The sequence below is a fragment of the Pocillopora damicornis genome, chromosome 12 (assembly GCF_964200805.1).
Source record: "Pocillopora damicornis chromosome 12, jaPocDami1.2, whole genome shotgun sequence".
Taxonomy (NCBI): Eukaryota; Metazoa; Cnidaria; class Anthozoa; order Scleractinia; family Pocilloporidae; genus Pocillopora; species Pocillopora damicornis.
This window is the reverse complement of record NC_142681.1, coordinates 16740099-16756456: the sequence shown is the minus strand read 5'-3', so window position 1 is coordinate 16756456 and position 16358 is coordinate 16740099. Positions and strand designations below refer to the sequence as shown.

At 37.3% G+C, this 16358-nt stretch overlaps 1 protein-coding gene across 1 annotated transcript; it reads right to left on the bottom strand.

Moving 5' to 3' along the window:
* Positions 1-5701: 5701 nt before the first annotated feature.
* On the bottom strand, positions 5702-14730 carry LOC113680084 (eukaryotic translation initiation factor 3 subunit E). Its single transcript, XM_089189648.1, has 13 exons — positions 14518-14730; positions 14278-14337; positions 13624-13681; positions 13006-13123; positions 12428-12470; positions 11962-12066; positions 11076-11204; positions 10100-10224; positions 9506-9725; positions 8258-8367; positions 7498-7600; positions 6700-6840; positions 5702-6356 (listed from the first exon to the last, which is right to left on the bottom strand). Exons 1-13 carry the CDS (start codon positions 14605-14607, stop codon positions 6312-6314), a joined length of 1347 nt encoding a protein of 448 aa, XP_089045774.1. The 5' UTR covers positions 14608-14730; the 3' UTR covers positions 5702-6311.
* Positions 14731-16358: the final 1628 nt, after the last annotated feature.

The following is a 16358-nucleotide window of genomic DNA, read 5'->3' as shown; positions in this document are numbered from 1 at the left end:
GTCTGTTTCTGGTTTCATCAAACGAAAATGTTATTAGCATGCTCATCGTGGACTTGAGATGATAGATTACTCTTGCAATCGACTGAATGAAAAATTCCCTTAATTCGCTTCCTTGCAGCATTATTGCTAGCCTTATCTTCAAGGATCTGACCCCGAATGATACCGGTCAACAACTGGGAAACTGCAGTATATTCTCCATATTAAAGAAAACAAACATGATCCTGTGACAAATAAGTTCATTTTTTTCATATTTTCTCTGCTATTTCAGTACTATACCGGAAATCTTGTCAGCTGCCTAATAACAAATTCAGAAATAAATGAGTCTCATCGTTTTTCGGACTGGAAAGTTTCTGGATTACCTCTCTGTGGCCCGTCTTTAGGTTAAATCAATTAACGAATACTCAATCAATTCATCATTTTCATCCATAAGTCGGACAGTCTATTGGTCATGTAATCAGTCTGTCATTTAGTTATGGATAGGTAACTAGGTAGGCTAATAATTCAGTTAGCCAGTCATTTAGTAAATCATTCAGGTAGTCAATCAGTCAGTCTGTCAAATCTATCTGTCTATCCATCTAATCGCTCTGACGAAGGGCTAACGCTCGAAACGTCAGCTTTTTTACTCTTTACGGTGGCTAATTTACGTTTTCAACCCCAGTTGTTAACACTAAATTACCTGCTATACTCTCCCACCGACGCAGCACCACAGTTTCTTTAGAAACTTACCCCTTCAGTCAGCCAATCAGTCAGCCAATCAATCAGCCAATCAGTCAGCCAATCAGTCAGCCAATCAGTGAGTCAATCAGTCAAACAATCAGTCAGCCAATCAGTGAGTCAATCAGTCAAACAATCAGTCAGCCAATCAGTGAGTCAATCAGTCAAACAATCAGTCAGCCAATCGGTCAGCTAATCAGTCAGTCAATCAGTCAAACAATCAGTCAGCCAATCGGTCAGCCAATCAGTCAGTCAATCAGTCAAACAATCAGTCAGCCAATCGGTCAGCCAATCAGTCAGTCAATCAGTCGATCAGTCAGTCATGCAGTCAATCGGTCGGTCAATCAGTCGATCAGTCAGTCATGCAGTCAATCAGTCAGTCAATCAGTCGATCAGTCAGTCATGCAGTCAATCGGTCGGTCAATCAGTCAGGAAGTCAATCAATCAGTCTGTTATTCAGTCAGTCAGTCTGTTATTCAGTCAGTCAGTCGATCAGGAAGTCAATCAATCAATCATTCAGTCAGTCAGTCAGTCTATCAGACAGTCAATTGGTCAGTCAATCAGTCAGTCAGTCCGTCCATCTGTCTGTCTGTCAGTCTGTCACTCAGTAAATCAGTTAGTCACTTAGTCTCTCAATCTGTCTGTCTATCTGTCCGCCTGTCTGTCTGTCAGTCAGTAAATTAGCCAGTCAGTCTGTCAGTCAGCCAGTCGGTCAGTCAATCAATCAGTCTGTTTGTCAGTCAGTCAGGCAGTCAGGCAGTCAATCGATCAGTCAGTCGATCAGTCAGTTAATCAGTCAGTCAGTCAGTCTGTCATTTAGTCATTAAGAGGTTATTAGGTAGGTTAGTAATTCTGTCAGCCAGTCATTTAGCAAATCATTCAGGCAGTCAATCAGTCAGTCAGTCTGTAAGTCTGTCAGTCAATAAGTCAATCAGTCAGTCAGTCAGTCGGTCAACACTCAGTCAGTTAGTCAGTACGCCAGTCAGTCTGTCGGTCAGTTGGTCAATCAATCAGTCAGTTAGTCCGTCAGTTGGTCAATCAATCAGTCAATCGGTCGGTCAGTCAGCTAGTCAGTAAATCAGTCTGTCGGTCTGTCTTTGTCAGAGCGAATGGAGGAATTATGGCTTGTGAGTGTGTTGATATGCACACACACACAACCCAAAAATCGTCTAATCGCTCTGACAAAGGACTAACGCTCAAAACAGCTTTGAAACTCTTTACGATAGCCAATTTCCATTTCAACTCAGGTTGCAAAACCAAAATTATCTTGTTATTACTCCCCACTGACGCAGCGTCACAGTTTCTTTAGAAACTTACCCCCTTTATTCAGCATGCTAAATAATCGGTCAGTTTGACACACTGTCAGTCAGTCTATCGGTAAGTCATAAAGTCATAAGAGCAACAAACAGCCAAGCTATTGTAAACAGAACATCAAAATTCAAGTCGTTGATCATTTTATCGTGGTTTTTACCGTTACTTTTAGCTACTATTAAACGGTCTTTGAAATTGAGGATATTTTTCGTAATACCATGTAACATTGAGTTGTATAATCTTGTATTTCGTTTCATTCTTTTAGCACAAACATGAAATACAGAGTTGCTTTACTTTATACGTTTAAAAAGTCGTGAGTTTGAGGAACCAGGTTGATTGACATGTGCGAATGCAACTCAGAGCGAATTCAAATGAATTAAAACTTATATCACTGGCTGGCTTTGAGAACTTTCAGCGTGACTGGCTGCTTTGTATTTTAAAGTAAGGACATCTCATCTGATTTCTTGAACAGTATTCCTGAATGATGGCTCGAGTTTTAAGCAGTTGCAAAACATTGATCAAAAATAACCTTGCCAAGGAATATTCCCCACATTCCAGCCACGAGATAAATGATGAGCACTATGACAGCGAGGGAGGCTTGTTCTAACATGGACTCCAGTTTCACGTATTCCAGATGATCAAAGATTCCAGAACTTTATATCACTTCATTTCTAGCCACGAACCACGGGATCATTGTCTGCTCTAAAGTTTGCCGTTGAAGATAGTCCTAAATACTGAAAATAAATGCAGAGATGGATATACATCGGGCTGTATGGTAATGATCGTAAGTGCCAAGAAAACTTCTCAAAATACATTATTAAAAATTAATAAGCTTGGTTTTAATTGGTAAGATTTGGCTCGCTTCCTTCGTGAAATTCAATGTGAAAAAATTCAAATAAGTTGAACACAAAGTTAAAATTTAAGCAGATGGCTTAGGAGAACACGGTCATTATAAAAATTTCTAAAGAATAAAACGCGGCGATTATGAAATTACCGGCGCACAATTCAATGGCCGATCGAGGGTAGTATTGACTCGAAACCAAACGAACAACTGAATATAATTTCCCTTTTATTTTCCTTTCCTTAAAAATCATAACGGTTAATTCATTTCATTCAACCAAAGACGGGCACGCTTGGTTTACTTCAACTAAAAGTGCAAAAAGACTCCAAGGAGGCAGGAATAAACTGGAAATGAAAAGGAATAGAGAAGCAGTGGCAGATCTAACCCCGCCCCCCCTCCCTCATTTTTAGGTAAAATAAAAAGAATCGCAAAAGGTAGAAAAGCCGGCAGGGTAAGCGACAAAAAACCGCCCCCCCCCCCTTCCTTAGCTCAAGGTCTGGATCCGCCACTGCGAAGAATGCGAAAGATTAACACTGATCACAATATTATGACGAAGTTGAGAGATGTAGCCTAAATGCTCCAAGTTGAATCTACCATCACGTATAGCAGATGAGGCATGAAAGATTTTCCACAAAACTGATGGAAATATCACCTTTAACATCACATGCCCCCAAACAACTAATTAAAAAAGATTTACACGTTCGTTTCATGCATTTGAGCCAATAAAATTACAAAACTGATGCTAATTCATAAACAAGAAAGATTTGACATTATAATAGTTTTTCATAAATAGATAGTAATCATCTCTCTCCACTTTTACTCGGTTCGCATCATGGTTCAAGAATTGTTTTTTCTTCTTCAAACTGCCTTCATGGTCTGCATGTATTTTTTATGGATGTGCTGTTGTCCCTTCATCACAACGTTTGCTTCATAATGGCAGAGATTCGCCGGCCTCTACGTGCAAGTTTGCGACCAACATCATTGCTTGCCGTCCTACCTTTTATTTGCTTGCAGTTCAGTTAAACTGAATGCCTTGGAAACCCATGAAATCATGAGAGCCGTACTTTGGCAAGATTAGATGGGATGGAGTTTACAAAGTACATCCTTACAGATGAACATTTGACTGCATTGAGGAGGGCTTAATTCCAGCAGGTTTTAAGAAGAGAAAAATTGATAAGACTTTTATTAGCAGACTGAAAGCTGAAGGCTTTTATCACTCGAGCAGGAATGCATGTCTAATCGGAGGGAAGGAAATGGTTGTATATTTTTCGCTACATGAGTGAGTATAACTCTTCTTCGCAAATAGTTTTCAGGATCTTTAGACTGATGCGCGTTACTTGAGGGTAAACAGTTTGTTAAAGGTGAAAAATCTTCGGCTCTCAAGACCTACTGATCATGAAATATTTACCAGAAGAAAACAGGTTTATCTCGCTCTCAACGTCCAAAATATGGCACCTTTCCTCAAAACTGACTTTGACAGCCGCCAGCGTCATGTTGACCATGCAACGATTCTTTGAGTACTGTTCTGACACTCGCGTCACAAACTGACAGCATTTTCCACTCAAAAATGAAGATGGAATCATTGACTGGCGGTTATGAAAAAAAAAAGACATGAAAAACTAATGGAATGATACCAAAAATTAATAAATAAATAAACGCCGCGACCTTTTATTAATTACAATACACATCGAAACCTGGGCAACGCTACAACCTTGCGCTGCCAAAAATTTGGCTCATAACTTGTCTACAGAGCATAAAACCTTGATAGTCTGGAAACAAAGAATTTTGCCTTGCTGAGCGGACATTGGGGAAGTTCGACAAGAAGTCTCCGTTCTTATAACGAGTGAAGGAGGAACGAAGACTAAACTCTGAATGGCGCGAGAATGCAAATAAACAGAAGCTACGAGTCGTTCATGGAAGTTTGGGGAACAGTTAAATTCACAGACCACTATTTGCGGGTTGTTTACAAAGTCAATATATTTTATGCGATGAAACAAGAAGTATTTTGTCGGATTATTTGATGCCTCCAGTATTTAAATCATAAACAATGGAGCGCTCTTCAAGCGAGTGCGGCAAAACTACAAAGAAAGTAATCATAAAAGCCAATAAAAAGAAAAATACCCCATACACAAGAACTCTAAGTAAAAGCAAGGAAACTGCCGAAAGCGCGGGAAAGCGCTGGACACCAAGTCGTGCTTGGGTTTTACTTTTGCATCTGATTGGTTGAGAGAGTGGCGCGTGCTTTCTGCATCAATCACAAAACGGAGTTAAGCATCGCATTAACCCTTCAACTCCCATGAGTGACCAAGACAGAATTTCTCCTTAAAATATCAATACCATATCAATCAGATAAGTGATGAGAATAAAGAAAAATGTCAATTTAGGGATGATTAGTTGATCCAATACTAAATTCTCTGAACTAAAATTATAAAAATTGTATGGTTGACAGTAAGGAGAATTACAAATTTGATCTGGGAGCTAAGGGTTAACGGTGCAAGATCCCTTACAGATCTCTCGTTGGCTCGCTTTTCTCAAGGCCTAAACCCTTAAACCCCCAGAAATGATTAACATGTAACTTCTCCCTAAAATATCCATACATTTATCCAACAGACAATTAATAAGAATACACAAATTAATCAGGTAATGTTTAGTAGCAAGAGGGGAGAATTTACGATCAGATCTCGGGAGTTAAAGGGTTAACCCTACTCACGGGCAAAAATAAATGCTAGTGCCGCTGCCTCAGTAATGAACGCCTACTCACGGGCTCATACTTCAGTCCGTCGGTGGCTTTTCGCGTTAATATAATCGGAGCACTTGAAATAAAAGTTACTACACTTTGGAGCGGAGTCTTTACGTTTATTTCTCTATTTTTCGCTATTATTTCGTTGTGCACCTCGAAAGTGCAAACCAAGATTTACGTTTAGTTCAAGCAGGCTAACCTGTTACTACTTTGAACTGGGTATCTTCTGATACATGTACACCTTGGAAAAGGGGAAGGGAAAATCTCATTGTAAAAGGAAGGGGATGATCTTTTTCTGTCGAGTGAGAGAGCAACCCCTCCCATCCCCTTCCTCACAGCCATTTTTCACAGTTGTTCTTTAGGATATTACCTCCCGATGGGGAGGGGGTGTTGTGTCAAGTAAGTGCTAGGCCCAGACTGCTCTTTTTTAAGGGTCTGCTCAAAAATGGCCCTTGGGCATCCCTGTCCCTCTATCTTCCCTGCCCTCTTCCTTCCCCTCCCCAACCCTTTCCTTTCCCCTAACCCCACCCCCCCCCCGTTTCCCCCTTCCCAAGATATACTTTTCAGTTCAGAAGAGCAAGTTAAGTTTTTTGTGCCTGATTGAGATCAGTAAATAATGCTTTGTAATACACTGTATTAAGAGATTACAGTTTGCATGTGATGTACACGTAAACTTGGCACTAAAAAGTGTAAGTGTTAGATTGTTTAGGGCTTGAAGAATCCAGAAGGATCGTATGCATCCCATGGACCCTAAAGAGACAAAAATAAGTAAGAGATTAAGAAGACAAGGAGTGATATCAAAGGCATTATCTAATGATTGTATCGAAGGAGTAAATCAGATAAACTGCTGTTTATATTGCAGACAGAGTACATTTATAAACAGAATGGGAGCAGTGGAGCTTTCCTTGTTCACATAAAAATCATCAGGTTGCACAGAAAAGTAAGGAAAACTGAACAAAAAAAAAAGAACTGGACAATCATTTGAATGTTGACAAGCATTCAACCCATGATGAAAAAGAAACCCCAAACAAACAAAGCTTGTAATACACGCACAGTCAAACGAAAATATAAGTATGATGTTTGTGGTTCTTACCCCATCATATCCCATCTTGTCTACATTGAGTTTCTTTTCAATGTTACGAGCCAGTTCTTGAGTGCGGGACATAATGCCTTTGGTTTTCTCTATTACTTGCTGGTAAACAGAGGGAGCCTGAGTACCCATAACCACATGACCCTGAAATAGAGAAGTTTATTAAGACAAGTAATCCCCAAGAAAGATGAACATGGGAGTCCCAATCCATGAGGGGAACTCCAGATCATGAAGATGGCATTTAAGAGTTACACTTCACACCAAATACAGCCTACAGCCTGTCCAGGTGTTTCTTCACCTGTGGGAAAGTATGAGGCCTTACACAATGCAAACCAGCAAGAGGTCTGCAGAGGGTCTAGCATTGATAATTGATGCCAGATCCCTAGAAACCTCTCCCTGACACATCTCAAATTTTCCACGAGCAGAGAAATGTGCATCCTGAAGCGCTTATAAAAAGTGCCTACCTATACGCTATACAGCCCAGTTTAAAACAGCTTTTTACCCAATATTTTTCATCTGGCACACAAGCTCTGTAGCCCACATTATCAGATTTTATCTCCCATGAAGCAATTAAGGCAAGATTTTCTTCCTCTGGGTAACAAACTACTTCTCCAAAGGCTCTGACTCTTTCAACCTACAGTCCACAGTGCTACCAATTAATTGGTCATCACATCTGTCTTGTGAAATATAATTACAACTGAAAACATTGCATACTGGCCTATCATTCCTTCACACCCCAACATCAGTATGCATAAACTCCATTGCAAATGTACTATGTATGTTAACAGGCCTTAGACATACCAACTTGGAATCAATTTTAGCATCCAATCTTGCATTTCTGATCAGATTAACTATCCACCTTTCTGCTTCTTCTGGAGTCATATTCAACTTTTCAGCAAGCATGCTGTTAGGAGAGGAAAGCAACATGATATTGTACTACTTGAAAAAATTGCTTTAGTGCAATCACTTGAAGAATATTACAGCAATGCAATCCATTTTGCTGCTTTAAAATCACTGCTTCAAAGGGTGCTTCGTGATCATCTCATGGAGTGGTTAATAAGATGCAGAAAGATGCTCCTAATTGGAATATAGTAATCACGAAAAAAAGGAAAAAAAATTCTGATTGCAAGGAAAATTTAACTATCTGGGGGGCAATGCTAACCCCCTCATCACTGATGTGACTCTTTGTTTCCAAATAGGAAAACTGGAAACAAGATATTCCAAAAATTAAACTTCAAATGGTTTTATTACACATCTTTTTTTTAGCCCTATTAGGGTAGTGGATGAAAGTTGGAAATCAAAAGTTAATTTGAGAAGTTTGAAAGTACAACTTGTAACTCATCAGCAAATTAATTCCAACCTTGCCTTTAGCATTTTTCAACTTTTGCTTTTTGGATTCTTCTGTGACAGCAATATTGCAATTAGGTTCACATAGATCAGTCTGATAGTGTTAAATGAAACTTGATTCACACCTAACCTGCTTTAACAGTTCCATTTACCACTAAATTTGGTTGAACCATAACAGATCAAGAAGATAATCAAGTTTTTCTTTGCTCCAAACCTTATACTGATGCACTGGTGTATTCTGCAAAATGTCTCAAATATAAACAGTCTGGCATTCTCAATGAAGTCATCTAAACACGCCACAAGGAAGAAGTCATTTAGCAGTACCTGCAGAGCAATCAGAACAGGCAAACCTTGTTTAAGCAGGGATTTAATAATGGCCAGTTACTGGCCATCTTCTGACCTCTCACTACCATCTGTTTAGCCTGCAAACATACTCTTGTGTTTGGTTTTGCCCTAAGGCCCCTTTTGGGCACCGCTGTGTATTTCACTGTTGGCAGTTAATTGTGAAAAAGAATGTTAACACCTGAGAACTGGCACCAGGCAAACTTCTCCATCACAGTAGCATTATAATACAGCTGTTGAACACAGTATAAAGGGGTAAGTTTCTAAAGAAACTGTGTTGCTGCGTCGGTGGGAGAGTATAACAGGTAATTTTGTGTTAACAACTGGGTTGAAAACGTAAATTAGCCACCATAAAGGGTAAAAAAGCTTTTTTACCCTTTATGGTGGCTAATTTATGTTTTCAACTCAGTTGTTAACACTAAATTACCTGTTGAACACAGTTCTCTGTGCTGTGACCATTTTAGTTGCCATGACAAATTGAAAACATTTTGGTGGCTCATTTGCAGCAAAAATCACCAGTTTGGCAACTACTAGTTTGTAACAAGCTGAGCAATATTGATTACATAGCAACTTCTAGATTTCTAAAATAAATATTTGCCACCTTATCCTTGGTTGTTCAAGTACATGTATTGAACCTTAAGATGTTGCAAACTACCCAAACCCTCGGCTATAAGCTGAACCACGTTTCTCCTGAAAAAATCTCCCAAAATTTTGTGTCAAATACTGAAAAGATTGCTCAGCTTATGGGTGAAGAAATACGGTGCATTGTACACAACTCCAAAAACAAATTGCAAGACATACTGCTCATTTCCAAGACAAACATCATGATCGATGCAATAATACAAGTATATGGTAAGGCAATTTTGAAAAAAATGCGTTCCTATCCTTTTTTTTCCTCTGGCATTCAAAACTACATGCACATCTTAATGGAATCTTTGTAATTTAAGGAACCAGATGGCACTTCGAAAAAACTTCAGCATGGAACCCTGACAGAAAACAAAAATCACTTCCAAGAGATGTTTCCTATTTCCATAAAAAGGTAATGAACTGCCCTCTTCTACACCACAAAAGGCATACAAAAAGATAGATCTTTTACAACAGTAACAATACGAACACTCACTGTTTCACATTCTCTTAGCTTCTGCTGAGCCCCATCAAAGTCAAAATTGACATAGAGACATTCCAAAAACTCAGTAATTGGATCCTTGTATGTGTAAGACTCTTGTTGAATGACTTTCACCAGGTCTTTGAGTACTGTTCGTCTGCGCTTGTTAGTGATGACAGCAGTTGTGAGGTATCTTAAAATGTGGGGGCATGTGGTTTGGATTGCATTGAGGTATCTAAATACAAAAAATAAATAGGAGAAAAATTTGAGCAATTTCTTGGAAAACATCAAATTACTAAGAACAGCATGTCCAAGATTTAAGCCTTTTAATCCTAAAATTTATAGTTATTATTGTGTACATTGAAATAAGCTCATTCTCCATACTGTTCCATAGACAACATTTCAAAAATGTTTCTGTCTTTGAGACAACCTATATTCTCTACAACACATATTCTCAAGGTTAAATTTGATTGGTTTAGTGACTGAAAAGGCTAACTTCACTATGATAAGAGAGCCAAGGGCTTTTCTGGGAAGGAAGACAACAACTTTGCTAGCTTGAAACAGCCTTGTTTGAGATCACAGCAAAGATCTGATGTCTCTCATACTTACTGAGGTTGGTAGAGAAACAAATCAATGATTAGATCTCTTCCTTTTGGATGGTTGAAGAACACAAACAAGCTCCAGTGAATCAACCATGTTCTTTCTTGCAGCAGTTGGAGTGTTCCTGCCTGATTCTGAAGAAGCAATGCAAGACATGTCACCATGTAAGATAGACTGTATGAAATTATATTGAAGACAAAGAGCTTTCAAGATTAACTATTGATTTTGTGATAGGAGATTTCAATATAATTTTAAACAATGTCATTTCACAAATCTGTATTATATTTTAATTCCACAACACTTTCAGAAAGTGAAATTCAAATTGTAACCCAGACATTTGCAATTGAAGATGATATGAGAATGTCAAAACATGTTTTGTAAACTTAAAAATGTATTAAATGCAAATTTTGGAACAAAATTTAAAAGGGAAACGGGGACAGAAATAGTTTGCTTGACATTTTGAAATTCTCTTAGCTTGCTTCAGCTTTTCAGTAGACAGTAAATTTAACAAAAGAGCAAAATAAACAAATGAATCAGTAGTCAGCCATTTGTCATAATATCTAATATTACCACAGTTTACAACAACTGATGAAGAAAACAAAAAAAACAAGATTAATGGTGAAGAAACCTCAAAAAACCATTAAGGCTTATAAGCTTTAGGTTCCATCAGAAGTAGCACAATATAAAAAAATTAATATATATGACAGATATACAAAAATAACATGTTGACAGCAATATAATAGTCTGTACTCAAATCCAAAGCAGAATATTAAGTGGTTATTGATAATAGATATTTTAAGCTAATTTTCTTAAAGGATGTGAGAGATTGAGAGCCAGTGATCTCAAGAGTAAGAGAATTGAAGCACATTGATCTAGGCGCCTAGGAATATGAACAATTATGTCATGTTATACTACTTGTTTCAGTGATCTTCTGACTCAACTTAAGAGCTCTTTATCAGCCAATTTAGGGAACTGAAATACTCACATTGCTCTCAATGACATCTTTTAACCTGTTCAAATCCTCTAATGCAGTTTCCCAGTTCTGCATGAGGATTTCAGAACCTAGTTTACCCCAAAGAGCATTCAGAGTATTTCTATCATCATTCCCTGGAACCTGTAACAAAAATAAAGAGTATTTTATCCCTCCATGACCACAAGTGCTGTGATTGGTCAATTTAGCTGACCAAAATGAATATAACGAGCTAAAGGGAGTAAGTTTCTAAAGAAGCTGTGGTGCTGTGTCAGTGGGAGAGTATAACAGGGTAATTTAGTGTTATCAACTGAGTTGATAATGGGATTTACACTCGAAACATCAGCTTTGAAACTCTTTATAGTGGCCAATTAATGTTATTAACTCAGTTGATAATACTTAATTACCTTGGATATAAAGCTGTTTTTGTTATAAATAAAAATCTCTCCTTATCTCACACAAATTGTTCTTAACTTCCAAGGGCAGGCAAAGTTTAAATATATTGTCTCCTTAGTTTGATTACTATCTTTAAATGTATTAATGATTAATGAATATTTCCAATTTCCTTTTTTTGCTTTTGCTTTTGCTCTTCAGACAAACCCATCAAACACACAGTAGAGACATAATCAATCCTTGAAGATAGTAAAATCCTATTAGCCTTAGCTTCATGCTCTAAACTGTATGTTAAGGATCTTTATCATTCCCCTCTTAATTTATAACCCAATCATGAAGTGTATAGGCATATTTTCAAGGAAAAAACTGCACCTGCAAATTGGAACCCAAACCTCAAACTCAGCTTGTTAGAGCTACTGTATTGCTTTGTTATATTTGATGTCAGGTGTTTTGCTCTGTCAGGGAAATAACTAATAAGGTTTCTATAATAAATTCTGAGATTACTCACCAGCACACGATAAAAGTACAAGTATTCCGCTGCGCCAGAGTAGTTTCCACACTCGTATTGAAATTTTGCATATTTGTACAATGTGTCCAACATTTCTGGCTCAATCTGAAAAGAAATAAAACAAAAGCTTTCGTAAGTTAAGAAACACCTCATTCTAATCTTGTATCTGGGGTAAAAGGAAAAAAATCTGACTTGTGTCAGAAAGTAGCCCTAACCTCTAAGAACAATGCAACTTACATCTAGAAAACCTGAAGTTTTCACCTTAATAAATTTTTTAAAGCATTTTACTGATGCAACAGAATTTGTACAAAGCACAAAGATAATTGACTTAATCAAAGTCATTGTATAGAATTTATGTCATATAGAACTCTGGGAAGAAAGAGGCATAGCCTTTGCTCTGGAGTTTAGTCAGTCTCATGAGAGTAATTCTTTTAACTATATATTAATCATTCAAAAATATACAAACCCCGTGGTTCTTTTCCAGGTATTCAAATAGCTGTCGCCCATCTCTGTCAAAATTGAATGAATAAATAAATCAACAAATTAAAAGTTGCTCATAAAATTATAAGGACTACTCATGGAATGCAAGAATAAATTAAAATTGTAGTGGCCATTGCAAATTTTCTGATCAAATTTGAAGAGTGTTCTGCTAATTTCATTATTTGATATATTATTAAACTAACACTACCTCACCAATACATGATGACTTAGACCCTTTGAAGTGTATTATACATATGATTATAAATTTTTTTTTCAACAAATATTTTTGAGCCAATGAGCTTATTTTCCTATTCTTGCAAACCAGCTTAAAGTAAACTAGTACTACAGATATTATTTGAAAATTTCCAACTTTCAGTTTATCTAAGTTGACAGAAAATTCCTGTATACAGTCAAATTGATAATGAAATTCAATAGCTTATATTGCTCATTCAGCCACTATTCTGTATGAGCATTACACCAAGGCTAACCTTGAAATTTAACATACAGGGTGTCAACATTTTCAAAGAAAACAACATTTACTGCATAAGTCTTATTTCATTTTACCTTGTTGTTTGCATCTGATTGTTAAACTCTGGATCCTCAAAACATTTCACAATGGGTTCTGTCTGAGCCTGAAGATATTTCAGTTGTGTGACAACTTCTGTTCTCTTTTGAACGAGCTCTGCAGTGAAAAGTACAACATTAAACATATTTGAAACTTTTTTTGGAAACATGTGTTATTCAAGATGCACAAATGAATTTTAAGAGCCTGAAAACTCAAAGAGATTGTTAGCTGGTGAATGAATTTCTAGAATTTCAATTTAAAAGCATAAATTGTTTTTCTTTTTGTCCCTTTTTACAAGTGTGTTGCAATCATCTATCAATCTATTCCACAAGAGCATGCAAATCCAAATTCCATCATAAAACTAATTCAAACTATTTAATACACTGTACTTTACAATCAAAAACCAATTAACCAGTTCCCCATAAAGCTAAACCCTATGCTTCAAGCTAAAAATGTTTTGAAAATCACCCACAGCATAACAGTAATTTTTTTAGTCCAGAAAATATACACATGTATGCAAAGATTACAGAGTTCAACAACATACATTTCATATTAAATAAGGATTATTTTAAACGCCATTGTTAACAGTCACATGCTATCAAACAATATCAACAAACCTTCTGGAACGTCTTGGTCTGGGTAGAGATTTTTGAACACATCCATGGCAAAATCAACCTGACAATCAAGATAATGAATATCATTAATTATGGACATATATACATGTACTTACAATTTAAATGGCTGAAAACATTTTTCAGGAAGACAATGTGTATTGGTATGTTGTAGTTATGACAAGGAAGTTAGAGTGCTATGACTCCTTCAGGCATAATAGAATGCACCTACTTCACAATTTCTGAACAGTATAACACGATTCTTTACCAGACTGTTTTCTATAAAACTTAAGATGGTTTTGAACCAAATACACCCAAAATATCTTAAGTCATCTTTATGAAAAACGAATCGGCTTCAAAATTATTTGAAACACTTTTGGATGGAACAGAAGCCCGGTTTGTTCAAGAACACAGGTGTTTAGATGTAATTATTCTTTTCAGTACAGTAAGCCTCCTAAGTACACATATGTTATTTAAGCGTTCGTACCATATTTTGGAACTATCATGCCTTTCAGTAGGATCAGTAAGTTTGAAAAATCAAAATGATTTCAAGAGATACAAATGTTTTGGGACCTACATTGTATGCATGTCTTCAGTAGGGAGAGCTTCTAGTCAAATAATTTAATTATTTCAGTGTTTTTTTAATTCGGATTTTCTTACCATGTTTGTGTTGCTAAGAAGATCTAACTTCCCTTTGAGTAATTCCTTTTCATCGTAAATCTAAGATCCGAGACAAAAGTTATGAGATGAGCAGATTGTTAGCTTAAAATCGTCTAGGAAATAGACTTGTTTTATACATATACGTCGAGTTTTTACTTTGAAAAATATACAGCTATTTCCTAATAACTTCACCATAAAAGTTAACGAATCGATGAAAATACGATATAAATTAAAACTTACCTCTTTGACAGAGAGAAATTCTAACAAGGGAAAAACGAGATGTCGATCTAAAAAAGAGCCCATTCGGGCAGTGAGATCGTGTTCCGCCATTTTGAAAACGTGGTTGTAAGACTAGTTCCCAGTCCTTCACGTTAAAATGAATCGAAGGAAAAGTTGGACAAGAGGACTAAGAGGAAATAGTGATCTTGACTAATAAGTTCTATAAAATAATTCGATTCTCCCAACCTCCCAAGTGTTTACATCAGGCTATGATAACACGGAAACCATTTTACATTTCTTCAATGTCAATTACATGGCTAGCAGAAGGTACTTACCCATGCAGATTTAAGTGCAGGCTGTATTCGTTGCTTATGGCTCCGTGTGACTTATATCCTCGACAAGGCGTGCAATGAAACAATTACGACCTATAAATCGCGCAAGAAACGGCTGGCGGGGAAAGAGAGGGAATGGAGAGGGATTGAAGAGCTAATTTCTCAGATATGAATTCGGGGAAACCCATGATTAGATTCGGTATCATATTTCTGGTGATCTCTTTCATTCTCCACAGAACGTGTTCAATAACGTAACTAACACATGCAGTGAGAGATCCCGTTTTAAGACATTTAAGTAGTTATGATTCGCCAATCGTTAATCTTCATGCGCCTGTGATTGTATCAAAAATAGAACATTAAAGGTTTCTCTCGCAGACCAGGGACTGTATAATAAAAAATGATCACACGGCTGAGGTTGCTTCATGTTTTTAGATGTAATAAAATTTGTGTAAATCAGCCTTTGTTCTATTGAAAACCATTTTTTTTCTTGTAACCAACCAAATTTATTCCTAATGTCTTTATTCTAAATGGAAATCCTGTTTCAATAAAAATGTATCATTTACAAGATCGAGCCACTACGTGTAGAAATTGTCATTTTTCCATACAGAAAGCTGTCTGTGTGCGACGGTTCCATCAATAGTCTTGCTCAATTGTTTTTATTTTCTAATTGTCCTAAGGAGGTTTTTTTTTATGCATTAAGGGTTTAAGATAGCAATATCTATGATGGGATGGGTGTATGAAATGTCAAAAATAAAACTTAGAACTTTTATTGCGCTCGGGGAGACTCGTGGTACCCTGTTCAAGCCACTTGGTAAGAGGATACGAGCTAAACCATGAACATCCCATTTTTAGCACCCTGCCTTGCCCTTTAGAAGACAAACTTAGCCGCTGAGCCTGCCATATCTTGGTACTGAACCAAAAGAATTTTTTTTCCAAAGAATTTGACTAAATTTTTTAGGTATTCGCCTGGCAATAAGCTAAGCTCTCGTCGGTGCTGTCACACGTCAGTGGCGAGCAGGCGAACAAGATAAGAGTGCGAGAGCTCTGCAAGGATACTGGAACAAAAATGACCCTTCGCCGAGCTCTTGCACGCTCGCTTCGCTAACCGGCCCGAGTCTCGCTGGCCTCGTTACCTGTGTCACAGCGCAAATTAGCGCGCGCTAACAAGCTGTGAACCTACCAGAAGTAAAATAAAAAAAGTTTCTGACAGTAAGGTGTCGGGATGTCGAAATATGCCCTTGTTTAGGGTAGGGGATGGGGTTGGAAAAGGAATATAATCAAGGGCATTTTTCAACCGGATAGATCTCTGGTTTGTCTTCATTCACCGAGAACCTGGCACACTCAGCCACTTTTGACAAATTGGCAGGACATGTAAACAATTTTTTTAAATATATGAAGACTACACGTTTTGTATTATCAAAATCTCCCTTGCGTGACTCGATCAGCTCATCAGTAAGGCACGCAACAAAATAACTTTCGCATTCCGAAGCAATACAAAGTCTCAAAAACAGCTAAAATTTTCAAGACAAT